Genomic DNA, 16,600 nt, shown 5'->3' on the forward strand with positions numbered 1-16,600 from the left:
CACTTTTTTTTTTTTTGAGATGGAGTTCTGCTCTTGTTGTCCAGTCTGGCGTGCAATGACATGATCTCAGCTCACCGTAGTGTCTGCCTCCCAGGTTCAAGCGATTCTCCTGCCTCAGCCTCCCGAGTAGCTGGAATTACAGGCATGCACCACCATGCTCGGCTAATTTTTTTGTATTTTTAGTAGAGACAGGGTTTATCCGTGTTGGTTAGGCTGGTCTCAAACTTTCGACCTCAGGTGATCCACCTGCCTCGGCCTCCAAAGTGCTGGGATTACAGGTGTGAGCCACCGTGCCCGGCCATTGCCCACTTTTTAATGGAGTTGTTTTTTGCTTGTACATTTGTGTAAGCTCCTTGTAGATTCTGTGTATTAGACCTTTGTCAGATGTATAATTTGCAAACGTTTTCTCCCATTCCATAGGTTGCCTGTTAAATGTTTTCTACCATTCTGTAGGTTGCCTGTTTACTCTGTTGATAGTTTCTTTTGCTGTGCAGAAGCTGTTTGGTTTAATTAGGTCCCATTTGTCAGTTTTTGTTTTTCTTGTGATTGCTTTTGGAATTTTCCTCATCAAATCTTTGCCAGTTCCCATGTCCAAAATGGTATTTCCTAGGTTATCTTTCAGGGTTTGTATAGTTTTACGTTTTATATTTAGATCTTTAATCCATCTTGAGTTGATTTTTATATATGGTATAAGAAAGGGGTCCAGTTTCAACCTTCTGTATATAGCTAGCCAGTTATCCCAGCACCATTTATTGAATAAGGAGTTCTTTCCTCATTGCTCGTTTTTGTCAGCGTTGCCAAAGATCAGATGGTCATAGGTGCGTAGCTGTATTTCTGGGCATTCTCTTCTGTTCCATTGGTTTATGTGTCTATTTTTGTACCAGTACCATGCTGATTTGGTTACTGTAGCTTTGTACAGTTTGAAGACAGGCAATGTGATTCCTCCAGCTTTTTCTTTTGCTTAGGATTGCCTTGGCTATTCAGGCTCTTTTCTGGTTCCATATGAATTTTAGAATAGTTTTTTCTGGTTCTGTGAAGGATGTCATAGCATTGTATCTGTAAATTGCTTTGGTTGATATGCCCATTTTAACGATATTGAGTCTTCCTATTCATGAGTATGGAATGTTCTTCTATTTGTGTCACCTATGATTTCTTTGAGCAGTGTTTTATAATTCTCATTGTAGAGATCTTTCACCTCCCTAGTTAGCTGGATTCCTACTTTTTTTGTTTGTTTGCTTGTTTGTTTGTTTTTGGTGTTGTTGTTTTGGCAATTGTGAATGGGACTATTACTTTTGGCTGTCAGTTTGGCTGCTCTTGGTGTATAGGAATGCTACTGATTTTTGTACATCAGTTTTGTGTTCTGAAACTTTGCTGAAGTTTCTTATCAGCTCAAGGAGCTTTTGGGCAGAGACTGTGGGGTTTTCTAGATATAGAAGCATGTCATTTGCAAACAGGGATAGTTTGACTTCCTCTGTTTTTATTTGGATGCCTTTTATTTCTTTCTCTTACCTGACTGCTCTGGCCAGGACTTCCAATATTATGTTGAATAGGAGTGATGAGAGAGGGCATCCTTATTTTGTTCTGGTTTTCAAGGGGAATGCTTCCAAGTTTTGCCTATTCAGTATGATGTTTGGTGGTGGCTGTGGCTTTGTCATAGGTGGCTCTTATTATTTTGGAGTTGTTCCTTCAATGCCTAGGTTATTGAGGGTTTTTAACATGAAGGGATTTGAATTTGATTGAAAGCCTTTTCTGCATCTGTTGGGATAATCATGTGGTTTTTGTCTTTTATTTCTGTTTGATGAATCACATTTATTGATTTTAATATGTTTGAATATGTTTGAATATGTTTGATGAATCACATTTATTGATTTGAATATGTTGAAGCATTCCAGAGATAAGGCCTGCTTGATCCTGGTGAATTAGCTTTTTGTTGTGCCAATTCACATTTGGTTTGTTAGTATTTTGTTGAGGATTTTGATGAGCATATATATTGATCAAGGATGTTGGCCTGAAGTTTTCTTTTTTTTGTTGTGGCTCTGACAGGTTTTAGTATCAGGATCATGCTAGCCTCCTAGAATGAGTTGGGAATGAGTCTCTCCTCCTCAGTTTTTTGTAATAACTTCAGTAGGAATGGCATCAGCTCTTCTTTGTACATCTGTTATAATTCAGCTGTGACTCTCTCTGGTCCTGGGCTTTTTTTAGTTGGTAGGCTGTTTATTACTGATTTAATTTCAGAGCTCATTATTGGTCTGTTTAAGTATTCAATTTCTTCCTGATTCAGTTTTGGGAGGATGTATACGTCCAGGAATTTATCCATTTCTTCTGGAATTTTAGATTTATGTGCGTAGAGGTGTTGATAGTTTTCTCTGATGGCTGTTTGCATTTTTGTGGGGTCAGTGGTAACATCTCCTTTGCCATTTCTAACTGTGTTTATTTGGATCTTCTCTCTTTTCTTCTTTATTAGTCTACCTAGAATTCTATCTGTCCAATTAATTTTTTCCAAAAAACCAACTTCTGGAGTTGTTGATCTTTTGTAAGGTTTTCATGTCTCTGTCTCCTTTAGTTCAGCTCTGATTTTTGGATATTTCTTGTCTTCTACCAGCTTTGAGGTTGCTTTACTCTTGCTTCTCCAGTTCTTCTAGTTGTGATGTTTAGTTGTTAATTTGAGAAATAAGATCCTTTTGAGACAAGCAGATGCTCAGGGAATTCATTACCACTAGAACTTCCTTACAAGAGCTCCTAAAAGAAGCCCTAAATATGGAAAGGAAAGATTGTTACCAGCCACTACAAAAACACACTTAAGTACACAGACCAGTGACAGTATAAAGCAACCACACAAACAGATCTGCATAATAACCAGCTAACAACATGATGACAGGATCAAATCCACACATATCAATACTAACCTTGAATATGAATGAACTTAATGTCCCCATTAAAAGACACAGAGTGGCAAGCTGGATAAAGAGGTAAGACCCAGAGGTATGCTGTCTTCAAGAGACCCATCTCACATACAGTGATACCCATAGGCTCAAAATAAAAGGTTGGAGAAAAATCCACCAAGCAAATAGAAAACAGAAAAAAGCAGGTGATGCAATCCTAATTTCAGACAAAACAGCCTTTAAGCAACAAAGATCAAAAAAGACAAAGAGGGGCATTCCCTTCCCTAGTCCATAGCAAGAAAAAGAAGGGCATTACATAATGGTAAAGGGTTCCATTCAACAAGAAGACTTAACTGTCCTAAATCTGTATGCACCCAACTCAGGTGCACCCATATTCATAAAGCAAGTTCTTAGAGACCTAAGAAGAGACTTGGACTCCCACACAATAATACTGGGAGACTTCAACACCACACCAACAGTATTAGACAGATGATTGAGGCAGAAAATTAACAAAGAGATTCAGGACCTGAACTCAACACTTGAACAAATGGACCTAGTAGACATCTACAGAACTCTCCACCCGAAGACAACAGAATATACATTCTTTTCATTGCCACATGGCACATACTCTAAAATTTACCCTGCAATCGGACGTGAAACAATTTTCGTCAAACTCAAAAAACTGAAATCATACCAACCACACTCTTGGACCACAGCTCAATAAAAATAGAAGTCAAGGCCAAGAAAATTGCTTAAAACCATACAATTACACAGAAATTAAACAACTTTCTCCTGAATGACTTTTTGGTAAATAATGAAATTAAGGCAGAAATCAAGACATTCTTTGAAATTAATGAGAGCAAAGACACAACATACCAGAATCTCTGGGGCACAGCTAAGGAGTGTTAAGAAAGAGATTTATAGCACTGAACACCCACATCAAAAAGTTAGAAAGATCCAATTTTTTTTTTAAAGTAAATGTCATGGGGAAAAGTAAGGGATGATTCTGTTAGCACCTTGGCATAAGTAAGTTAGCTAACCAGAGATAAGGAATGGAAGGAAAGATACATACATTTTAGTAGCAGAAACTGACAGCATTTCCCAAAAGTTAATGTGAAGGTCTACTTAATATCATACTTAGGAAAGTGTATCAAATAAATGATCTCTGATAAAAAGCAAAACATTTAACACCAAATATCTTTCCTTGAAATTGAGAGATCTATATTTGCCTTCTAATAACTCATTTAAAAATTAATTTTGTAACTTCTGAGTTCAGAAAAAGTAATATTTATTTCCTCTGGCTTCAGTAATTGTGAAATAGGAGGTAATAATTATTTTTCTTTCAATTTATTTCAGAAACATTTGCTATGTGATTGTTGTACCAGGAACTCTATTGTACCTCAGAACATGGTTTAAAAAGTAAGATTTTCAGACCCATTTGGGTAGCTTTTTAAAATATATGGATTCTCAGACCCATACTTGGGTGGAACCTGGGAATGTTCAGTTTTCAAAAGCCTTCCGATTAATTTCTAATATTCAGTCAGCTTGGAACAATTGCCTTAGAGGACTTGAAGAGTTAACAAATGTATTCTTCAAAACTTTATCATCAGATAGTAAACTAGCCATCTGCTGAGTATGGGCTTGTTATAAAATTAGATTAGGAAGGATAAGTAAAGTATTGGATATTTGGTTCTTTTTAAAAAACTTTCATTGGAAAAATAGATACCTCCTTTAACTTTCTTTTATATCCTACTTTTGTCTACAGTAAAAGGCAATGTAATCCCAGTATGTGAACATCTGTAGCAAATTTTAATTAATACTATTTTCTAAATTGATAAATGTTGCTTCTTTCATTGTTTTATCCTATGAAAATAAACCTTTTGAAATTTAACTATATGAGAGAAACTGATTTTATCAGATAAAGAAATTGAGATACCTGAAAAGGCACTTTCTCAGAGTTTTTTTTTAATTTGTTGTTTTGCAACTGGAATTAGATTTCTAAGTAAATTCTAAATAATTATGAAACAGGTTTCTAAATAAATTCTTCCCAGATTCACAGATACCAGTATTGATATTTCAACTTTAAAGAATACTGTTTTAGAAATGATGAGCTATTTTAAATAAGAACAAACAATGAAGAAATAGATCTTTGATTTGATGTATGTCATAGTAATTTTTTAAAATGTAGGCATCAATCTTTAAAAATATTTCATACTCCTCATTTTTGTTGGGTCTTATAAAATACCTTTTCTAGTTCTTTACATGTATGCTATATGGCAAGCAGTTTTAAAACTTTACATGAATAGATTTTGGTTTGTTTGGAGAGTTTAGTGATATGCCTGGAGAGATAATGGAGACATGGGTATGTCAAAATTAGGGGGGCATGATGGTTCATTTTATGTGTCAACTTGGCTGGGTCACAGAATGTTCAGATAGTTGGTCAAACATTAGTCTGGATATTCTATGAGTGTTTTTGAATGAAATTAACATTAAAGTCAGTGGACCTGAGTAAAGCAGACTGCCCTCCATCATGTGGGTAGGCCTCATCTAATCAGTTAAAGACCTGAATAGAACAAAAAGACCTGCCTTTCCCAGCAAGAGAGAATTCTATAGCAGGCTGTCTTTAGATTTTATCAGCACCATTAGCTCTCCCAGATGATTTCCTGCTGGCCTTTAAACTTCATCTGTACTATTGCCTGTTCTGGTTCTCTGCCTGTTGACCTTTAGACTGGAACTATACCACTGGCTGGCTGTGTCTCGAGCCTGACAGGTCACACTGCATATTGCACTTGCCAGTTTCCATAATTGTGGGAGCCAATTCCTTATAATAAATCTCTTTCTACATATGTACACATCCCATTGGTTCTGTTTCTCTGGAGGATCCTGACTAATACAGTGGGCATCACTGGTCTCATAGTCAGTTTTTGGTCATCTAGAAGATACTTGTTGATAGGGAGTAAAGATTAATTGAATCGTACAATTATTACCAGTAGGCCGCTTCTTCTGCCTCAGGACTATTTATCTGAGAGTTGTGAATACAACTTGAATCTCACTTTCCTTTTCCCTTTTGCAGCCTCCATCTTCTATCTTTATCCAGATTCAGAGAGAGAATCAGTTAAAATGAGCATTAAAGAGAACCTTGAAGGGGAAATAAATAACCAGAGGCTTGTTTGATGTGTGTGTAATAGAAGAAGGATCAGGGCTGGCAAGGCCAGAGCTTATGGAGAGATTATGCATTGCATGGTCTTTTAAAGCCCCAGTGGGCAGGTAACATTCTCTCTTACTAGCTGCCTCACTGAGTAATAAATTGCTGGGCTACTCAAATACAACGTGATTTTTCTAAAGTGAGGTACCCCTGACTCTACTGAGCTGATCACTACTGCCAATGGTATACTTTTCCTGGCTCTTTAATTCATCCTAACTTGCTTCCTAAAATTGCTGTCTCTGTTCAGAAGTTGCAATGACTTAGGAATATTTCTGGGAAGAAGTAGGATGAAAATGGGGCTTTAGCACCTAACTTAGCTGGAGTAAAGACAATTCTCATTCAGTGGTTAAATCACTGTGTATTTAAATTGTGTTTAGATCCTAGTGAGTGGATGTCAACATTTAAGAATACTGAAGCAGTACACAGATGGTACCATATGTCCAGAGGGAATGCTCTAAAAGGCAATTGTATGGATATTTGGAAATATTTTAAAATATCTATATACATGACCAAGTTTGGGTACCTCACTCTGAAAGAAAGATGTTGTTAGGAATTCATCCAGGTGCTTCAAACACTTATTGAATACCAGTAACTACTATTCTGGTCTACCAAATGTGAAGGTAGTTTGTGTGAGACATTCAGTGTGTCATGGAGAGCCAGGATTGGTTGGGCTGATCCGGCAAGCCAGACTTCTTCCACTCCACTCCCAGTTATCCATGAATCAGTGAAAGAGAATGTTCTCAGATAGCAGGAGATTGCTTTTTTGGTTGAGGATATAGAAATAGATTTGCTTCTTTTCTAGATCCTCTAAATTAACACAATTAACCTCTCTTACCTCTCACATCCTAGCTCCAAAACAAAAAAAACAACAAGAAAACTCTACGGTTTAATGGCCTTGTCAAAATGCAGTGGGGTAAAGACAGGGGAAGGTTCAGTCACATGTATTAAAAAGATAAATGCCAATTTGTGTTTCTTATGAAAAAATTGATTGACATGTATTCTTGCATATTGTTCATTAACAAATTAACAGCTCCAGCCCCTACTTGTATTCAATGGCATTAGCTCTTGGTTGGTAGTTCTGTCTGTAGAGGAGGAAATAAATCAGCTGTCAGGAGCAACCTTCCTTCCTACTTGCTTTCTTACCTTTTGCATTTACCTCTTGCACTTTTGGAGGCCAACATGGGCAGATAGCTTGAGCCCAGGAGTTCCGTGTAGAACCTTATGTAGGTACAGTCAAGTGAATAATTAGTCCTCAACAGGAAAAGTCACTGGTCCTTTAGTAAGATAAATGAAAATTACAAATATTTGAAAAATTACTTTGCAGAGACACAGAAATATCTTGTAAGTGTGTAGGTATACCCTGTTTAATTAATTCTTGGGAGTTTCTGGGTTTGTCTCTCGACATTTCTTCTCTCTGGCCTCTGAGCTCTGTAAAGCCTGCTTGGGAAGTATATACGTGTGAAACTAATGTAACTTTGGGGTGTTTAGGGATGCATTATCAGTACATAATACTGAGCATTAATTGGAGAAGGTTGAGGTTATCACATTGCTTTATTTGTGTTTTTTGATATGATTTGCATATTGCTAATTAACGAATTAACATCTCCAGCCCCCACCTGTATTCAGTGGCATTAGCTCTGTATTGTATTAGTGTAATCATGAAAATGCTTGCAAGTTCAGCCTAATGGCTTTATTTTCAGAGAGCTTTATAATTGATCATAGAAACAAACATAGAGGGCCCCTAAAGAGAAGTCTTTTTCTAAAGCTCTTAGATGCTGACAACATATTAAAGGTAAAGATTCCTTTTAAAGTGACAAAAGCCAGTAGGTTGTGAACTCTTAAAATGGAAGCATATTATCAGTGCATTTTATCTTTTTTGAAAGGGACACAACAACTTCAGATTTTCTGATATGAATTAAGAATTAGGCAGAATCAGTTTTGAATTGGGGTCTCTGTCACCCAGGCTGGGGTGCAGTGGTGCAATCACAGCTCACTGCAGCCTTGACCTCCCTGGGTTCAGGTGATCCTCCCACCTCAGCCTGCTAGGTAGTTGGAACTATAGGCATGGGCAACCATGCCTGGCTAATTTTTTTTTTTTTTTTTTTTTTTTTTGTTGTTGTTGTTTTTGTAGAAACTGGGTTTTGCCATGTTTCCTAGGCTGGTCTCCAACTCCTGGGCTCAAGCTGTCTGCCCATGTTGACCTCCCAAAGTGCTAGGATTACAGGTGTGACCCACTGTGCCCTGCCCAGTTTAGTATTTAACACTGTAACACAGAGGTCATATAATTTCTGGTCCTTAGGGGAAATATTAAAACTTAGAACTGGACGAGAATGGCTGTTCAGAATCATCACATATTAATGAAGAGGAAAAAACTAGGAATAAAAAAAGAGCACTTCTCTTTCTCTTCACTTAAGTTCTACTTTTTTGTGTGTGTATGGAAAGGAGTTATGATAAAGACAGAAGAGCCAAAACTATAAAACTCTTAGAAGAAAACATTGGAGAAGAGTATCGTGACATTGGATTTGGCAATGATTTCTTAATTATCACACCAAAAGCACAGGCAACAAAAGAAAAAATAGATAAGTTAGATTACATGAAAATTAAAAACTTTTGAGCGTCAAAGGACACCACCAACAGAGTATAAAAGCATCTTATGGAATGGGAGAAAATATTTGCAAATCACGTATGGTTTACAGAATATATAAAGAGTTCTTACAACTCCACAGCAGAAAAAAAAACAACTGAATTAAAAAATGAGTAAAGGGCTCAAATAGACATTTCACCAAAGAAGATATAAAAATGGCCAACGAACAGATGCTCAATATCACTAATCATTAGGGAAATGCAAATCAAAATCACAATGAAATACCACTTTACACTCATTATGATGACTATTATTTAAAAAAAAATACCCAAAATAACAAGTGTTGGCAAGAATGTAGAGAAATTGGAACCCTTGTACATAGCAGATGGAAATGTAAAATGATGCAACTGCTGTGGAAAATGGTGTGGCTATTCCTTAAAAAAGTTAAACATAGAATCACCTTAATGATTTAGCAGTTTCACTTCTGATTGTATATGCCAAAGAAGTGAAAGCAGGGACTTGAATAGATTTATTTGTACACACATGTTCATGGCAGCATTATTCTCAGTAGCCAAAAAAGGTGGAAGCACTGCAAGTGTCCATCAATAGATGAATAAACCAAATGTGGTACATACATACAGTAGAATATTATTCAGTCTTAAAATGGAAGAAAATGCAGATACATGCCACAACATAGATAAACCTTGAATACTAAGTGAAATAAACTAGTCACAGAATGATTAAAATTTTGTACCTCTTATATGATGTTTCTAGAGTAGTAAATCAATAAAGACAGAAAGCAGAATGGTGGCTGCCATGGGTTGTGGAGAGGGGAGTGGGGAGTTAGTGTTTAATGAGCATGGAGTTTCACTTTGGGAAAATGAAAAAGTTCTGGAAGTGCATGGTGGTCTTGGTTTTACAACAGTGTGAGTATACTTAATGCCAGAGAACTGTACACTTAAAAATGTACAGATAGTAAATAGATAGTAAATTTTATGTGTATTTTACCACAATAAAAAGAAGCTAAGAAAGAATAACACAAAAATTACTTTAAATGTTAATTTTTTTAGCTTGTTGCATTGAATTAACACTTATCAGTTGGAAAAAACTTTTTTTTTTCTAGCAGTCTCAAGATGAAACAGAACGAAATCAAGCTCTGTTACAGTAAGTATACTAATTTTTGGCTTCATTATGTTGTAGGTGTTTTTGTCATTTTGCACATCTAAGATGAATATTCATTTTTAAGAGTTTTAGAATTATTGTATATTTTTGAATAATTGCCCATTTTGTAGCAAAAGTATATGTTATTTTACATACATTCTAGATAAGTTTTATTTCATAAGAAGCATTGAATCAGATTAACTTGGTTCTCTATTATTTTAAAAGCGAATTTAAAGCATAGCTTGAAGGTGCAAATTTATGAAGGGGCTGCAAATAAATAAAAGCATGGCATGAAGGAAGAATTTGTAAAACTTATTGAAATTAGACTTTATAAACTTATTATACCTTAAGAAACTCGGCCAGGCGTGGTGGCTAACGCCTGTAACCCTAGCACTCTGGGAGGCTAAGGTAGGCAGATTACCTGAGGTCGGGAGTTCCAGACCAGCCTGGCCAATATGGTGAAACCCCATCTCTAATAAAAAATACAAAATTAGCCGGGTGTGTTGGTGGGCATCTGTAATCTCAGCTATTCAGGGGGCTGAAGCATGAGAATTGCTTGAGCCTGGGAAGCAGAGGTTGCAATGAGCTGAGATCATGCCACTGCACTCCAGCCTGGGCAACAGAGTAAGACTCTGTCTCGAAAGCAAGAAAGAAAGCAAGAAAGCAAGAAGGCAGGAAGGCAGGCAGGAAGGAAGGAAGGAAAGAAACTGTCCTTTCAGTTCTTTTAAAACAATGATTCTCAAAGTATGGTCTGTGAACACTTTGGGAGTCCATGAGATTCTTTTAGAGGGTCTGTGAGGTCAAACCTATTTTCATGATAATACTAACACATTAGTTGCCTATTTCATGGTATTTACATTTGCACAATAGTGCTAAAGTAATGGTGGGTAAAATGCTGGAGTCTTAATAGGAACCAAGGCAGTGGCACCAAAGAATACTAGTAGTCATTGTGTTTTTTCACTGACGTGTGCTCTCAGTTACATAAATAAAAAGAAGCCAGTTTCACTTAACACAATTTGTGTTTGATAAGGCAGGAAAATTATTAATTTTAGTAAGTCTCCACCTTTGAATATATATATTTTTAATATTCTGTGCGATGAAATAGAAAGTATGCTTAAAGCATTTCTGTGCATACTGCTATGTGATATTTACCTTTTTTTTTGAACCAGAGTCTCACTCTGTCACCCAGGCTGGAGTGCAGTGGTGCGATCTCGGGTCACTGCAACCTCTGTCTGCCAGATTCAAGCAATTCTTGTGCCTCAGCCTCCCAAGTAGCTGGGACTACAGGTGTGTGCCACCTTGTCTGGCTAATTTTTGTATTTTTAGTAGAGACAGGGTTTTGCCATGTTGGCCATGCTGGTCTTGAACTCCTGGCCTCAAGTGATCCACCTGCCTGGGCCTCCCAAAGTGCTGGGATTACAGGCATGAGCCACCGTTTGCAGCCATGATGTTTATCTTGAGTAAAACACCTGTGCACTTGTTTGAGTTGTAAGCATTGGAAGAAAACTGGTTTCACCTTTTTTTTTAACTTGAGAGGTGATTTTTTGATATTTTATAATAAAATATGTCAACATTAGGAAAACGTACATAACTCAGTGCATAAGTATTTTCTAAAAGACCAATGCATGATGTTACAAAATCATGTAAAGGTAAAAGACTCATTCAAAAGTGCAAGATAGACTATGGGTTTTAATGTAATAGAATGCAAAAAGTTCATTAATTTTGTTTGACTTTCCTACATTTCCCTTTTAGGAAAGTATTGTTGATTAAATAATTTTGCTGTAATATTGAAAAAAGAATATTTTAGGGGTAGAGGGGGAAAGAGTCCTCTATCCTCAATGAAGGTTTGCTGAAAATGAACAGACAAAAAGATTTATAGAATAAAAATGTATGTAAAGTTTATTTAATGTACATAGGGGAAAATCACAGGAGTGTGGTTACCCAATAACCCAGTGAGGTCCAGATGTTTATATACCATTCTTCATAGGGGAAGAGGAGATGGAGGATATAGCAGTAAATGATTTTCAGGGGAAATGAATACACCCAAAAAACAATGGCCTGGGACAAGTTCCTCTAAGTTTTGGGGAATTGATGGGAAGATGAGAGACAGAACTTCACTCTAAACAAAGGTTGTCTTAGGCAGATAAAGTCTTGGGTAGTCTCTTGGAGCTGCTGTCAGAAGAATAGATAAAGAATTTGTCTGGACATAGTGTCCTGTCACTTGGCCTTAGAGACTTTTAGTCTTTTCTCTGATGGTTAATCTTTCCTGGTTGTTTAATGAGATTCCTATGGAGGGGATTTTAAGACCATTTTATTTTATTTTTTCAAGAAGCTTTCTCAGTCAGATAAGGAAATTCTGGAGAGAGTCCCTTCAGGTGCTTCAAGAAAAAAAGGATCAGAGAAATGGGGTGGGGGGTGAGGGGGAAGCTCAGATGGAGACCTTGGTTCTGAAGCTTATTTCTCAGGCCTTTCAATTTTCTTTAATTCAGAGTACGCAGCTTGCCATAGCGTCGTATTTTGGGGTATTATTTTCTGTACCCAAGCAATATTCACAATTATCCAAAAAGGCTATTAAAATACTCCTCCCTTTTCCAACCCCGTATCTGTGTGAAGCCAGATTTTTGTTGTATACTTCAAATAAAATTATATATGGCAACAGATTGAATGCAGTAGCAGATATAGGATGATAGTCATCTTTCATTAAGCCACACATTAAAGAGATTATTAAAAATGTCAAAAATTGCAACTTCTCTCACTAATTTTTTTCATTTTGGAAAAGATAATTTTTCATAAAAATATATTAATATGTTCCTGGATTATTGCTGTCATTTAAAAATTTATACATATTTAATTTTGTTCTTCATTTTAATTTCTAATATGTAGATATAAATAAGTGTAAGACACCAATAATTTTTAAGAGTATAAAGGAGTCTGAAGATCAAAAAGTTTGAAAACTGCTATTGTTGTAAAATAACCCTTTTGCCCCAGCTACCAACATTATAAGTTCATTTAAAGAAACAGAAAAAAGAAAAGACTAAGGAAGACTAATATAGCATCCATATTCTCTCTGCCTAGAGAACCATTTGTTAACATTTTGGTACATTTTACTTTAGGCTTTATTTATATTTTTGTTTTTGTTCATACTTTCTACAAAATTGGGATCATCTTGCAGATAGTTTTGTATCCTGTTTTTAAATTTTAAGTAATAGTTTATCAAAGTTATTTTCTTGTGTCATAATGTTTTTAAAAATGTGAATTTTGATGACCTTATAATACCTTATTGTATTACTGACTTTACTATAATTCATTTAATTATTCCTCTACTACTGGACATTTAGGTTGTTTGTAGTCTTACCTAACATAAATAACTATTTGTAATAATTTAGATGAAGCTTTGCTCTATTTTCAGACTATGTCTTAAATACTCTTGCAATTAAGGGAAAAAATTCTGTTAAACTATGGTTTTATTTTGTTTTCAGCTTGTTCTTAAAGAATCACACTTTAGGAAAAAAATCAGCATTCTTTTCTATTTGCTTCAAAAATTATCATTCTACATGAATAGCTTAATTTTTATCTGAAGACAGCTTATATTGATCACTTCTGTTTTTGGATAGGAGAGAATGCTTAATTTATTATTCTTGCATAGGACTCCAGTAGCTGTGCCTACTGCGTTAAAAACTGCTCTTAAAACAGCTGAAATGAGAGGCTTTTTTTTTAAAGGAAGGTATCTTGATTACATTTATGCAGTAAATTAGGCTGAGAAAAAATATAGTTAGCTGATTGCCTTTCTTTAATCAGCTTTTAATTATCACAGGGCAGATGATGAAAATTGCAGATTAGGCATGACCCTTATTTTGCTTTTAACTTCTTCCCTTCGGTATTCCCTACCTTTTCTTTGCCTGCTGTGAAATACAAGAATGATAAGTAATGCCTGGAGAAATTTATCATTAATGACTCTCACTTACATCTAAAACTAATGACAAACTATCAGTGTGTTTGATGACGTAGATAGAAAAACTACGTATTTCAGGACCATTTTCTCCCTGACCTTCCTGCCCCTATTTGGCAAACAGTCACCTCCAAAGTCACCTTTAGACCTAAATGTAGTTTAGCTTGTATATACTCCTCAGGTCATTTATTATTTTTTCAGCTCTCTCCTTCATTTGTGCAGTTACTTGAAATGAAAATGTTAACAAATTGGTAATAATTGTAAAAATAATTGGAATGATATAGCAAAAAATTATCCTATTTGGAAAGCCCTTTAAGTGAAAAAGAAAAATTAAATTGTATTTGAATGAGAAACACTGTTTCTTTTTCCATTTTAAAATTTATTTTTATTAATTGATTTTTTAGGACTAGAAAAAATTGTTCAATGTTCATTGGGTCGTTTCGCCAGTCTGGACTTTCATTGAACCACCAAAATATTGAAGGTATGTTTTCGTGGTAGAGTCATATAAAGGAAATTAGTCTTTGCCTAAAAATAGAAGACTTAGTTAGATATACATTTATTTACAACTAGGCTGGTCAACTATATATGTATATTTTTTGTTTGTTTTGTTTTGTTTTGTTTTGTTTTGTTTTGTTTTTGGTAGAGATGTGGTCTTGCTATGTTGCTCAGATTAGCTTTGACCTCCTGGGCTCAGGCAAATTATCCTGCCTTAGCCTCCCGAGTAGTTGGGACTACAGGCATGCTCTATGGAGCCTGGCTTACTATATGTTTATAAATATGAAATCAGTGTTGCTATTGACTTGGATCATGCTTCATAGAGTTACCTATGGGAGTAGCTGCTCAGATGCCATTAGTATCTGCTACTCAAAATGTGATTTGGGGGCTGAAATTTGAAAACAAAGTTTGTTTCCTATGTTCATAAGATTTTTAATAAGAATTTCATGTCTTTCTTGACTGGCAGTCACACAGGCCAGTTTTGCCTTGGTTTGAGCTGTATTAGAGGATAGCTGTCTATCTCTTTGCAGTGTCTACCAATGATTCCTCCAGAGTGAATGTCAGGTATATTGTGTCACAGTGTAGTAAATATTTATAGTGTTTAATGATACCTAGTATTATAAGAAAAGGATACAAGGACATGGTAACATTTTGGAGAGATAAATTTAAAAAGCTCTGTCTTCTCTTGCTCTGTTGCTACAACAAAGCAGTACCACTTTTGCCCACCACCAGCTCTTACGTGTACTTTTACTGTCTAGAGTTTGGTCTTTAATATTGTTTATTCTTTAGCAAATACTTATTAAGCCTACTATATACCAAGTACGTGGGTGCTAAGGGTGTGAATGCTAAATAAACCAGGGATTCTTAAAGGGTAGCTGATAACTTTTGGAGCATGACAGTATCAGGATGAGCCTGAACATACAATTATTACTGAAAAGCAAGGATGCTTTCAGGGATGTCTGGGGCCAGTGCTGTAGGATAAATGGTTAGCTCAATGGTGCTGTGGCCAAACTGTGATAAACTGGCCAAACTGATAAATTAAGCAGGGATAAAAACCCAGGAATTTAGAGTTAATGGAAATAAGTTTGTGAAAAGACCATGAGTTCATAATGATAGTCAAAAAATGTTGAGTGTACAAAAGATTGTCTCAATACAAAAAGAAAAACAACTATAGCAGGATGTTTAAGAATGGGCTAGATGTGGTGGCTCACACCTGTAATCCCAGCACTTTGGGAGGCTGAGCCAGGATGATTGCTTGAGCCTAAGAGTTCGAGACCAGCCTGGGAAACACAGCAAGATCCCCCATCGCTACACACACACAAAATTATCCAGGCTATGGTGGTTCATGCCTATAGTCTCAGCTGCGCTGAGGCGGGAGGATAGCTTGAGCCCAGGAGGTTCAGGCTGCGTGAGCCATGTTTCCAGCCCGGGTGACAGAGTGAGACCCTATCTCAAAAAAGAAAGTTTTAATGACTAAGAATTGGGGGCCTGTTAATATCTGTGCATTTTTTAAATTAAATACATGTCTATTTATAAAACATAGGATATTTTTGTTTATCACTGTTAAGTAGGGAAAGAGTCAAGCAGTCCTGGAAAAAGTAAGAATTGTACCAAGGAAAGGAAGGCCCACCACACAGTATCAGCAGTGACACATAAAACATATAAAGTGGGGTCTGTGTCCCCAGATGACAAATTAACCTGATATCCAATTAAGGAGACTTTGGTAAATAAAAGCCTTAGATGGCCCTGCCTATCATGATAAGATACTAAACGGCAGGAATAAGTTTCTAATAACACTACATAACATATCAGTACATAATAAATGACAAGACAAAAGCTTTTGTAACACCAACCAACTAAAACTTAAAGCATTCTCGGACAAAACATTAGATTACAAAAAATAACCTTTGTGAAGTTTAAGGTATTTATTTATAAGTAAAGCCAGATAATTGGCTGGTCAGGTTGGAATAATCTTGAGAGAAATAATCTCATGCCCCAACAAAAAAATCAGGTAATCTATAATCCTGGGAAGGTATCAGAGTAAGAATTACTTTAATCTTAAAAAGGTATAAGAAAAAGTATAGAAATAAAGAAGAATGAATTGCAACAATGATACTGTTATTTTAGAATTAGTTTAAGAGCAGTAGTCTTTTATATATTTGAAATGGTAAAAAATTATTTCAAATTTTTAGTTTAAATTGTTTAAGGAAATTTAAGTTTATTATCAATGTTTAAATGATAAATAGTAATTTTCAAGTTTTCATGTCTTAGATATAGAAGTTTAGTAAATTGACCATTAAACAAATGTAACTACAAGTGGTAAT

The 16,600-nt window shown here is 35.8% G+C and overlaps 1 protein-coding gene across 10 annotated transcripts in view; it reads left to right on the top strand.

The window, feature by feature from the left end:
- The window catches only part of ANKRD31 (ankyrin repeat domain 31), a 184,938-nt gene that overhangs the window by 16,220 nt on the left and 152,118 nt on the right, over positions 1-16,600 (top strand). For 8 of the 10 annotated variants that reach the window (XM_055367816.2, XM_055367815.2, XM_055367811.2 and 5 more), the window contains exons 4-5: positions 9,795-9,835; positions 14,186-14,262. In XM_055367816.2, coding sequence (XP_055223791.2) covers positions 9,795-9,835; positions 14,186-14,262 — 118 coding nt within the window. The remainder of the gene's footprint in view (positions 1-9,794; positions 9,836-14,185; positions 14,263-16,600) is intronic. The other 2 variants (XM_055367812.2, XM_055367818.2) reach the window with 1 other exon arrangement.

Source organism: Gorilla gorilla, chromosome 19, assembly GCF_029281585.2.
Source record: "Gorilla gorilla gorilla isolate KB3781 chromosome 19, NHGRI_mGorGor1-v2.1_pri, whole genome shotgun sequence".
NCBI lineage: Eukaryota > Metazoa > Chordata > Mammalia > Primates > Hominidae > Gorilla > Gorilla gorilla.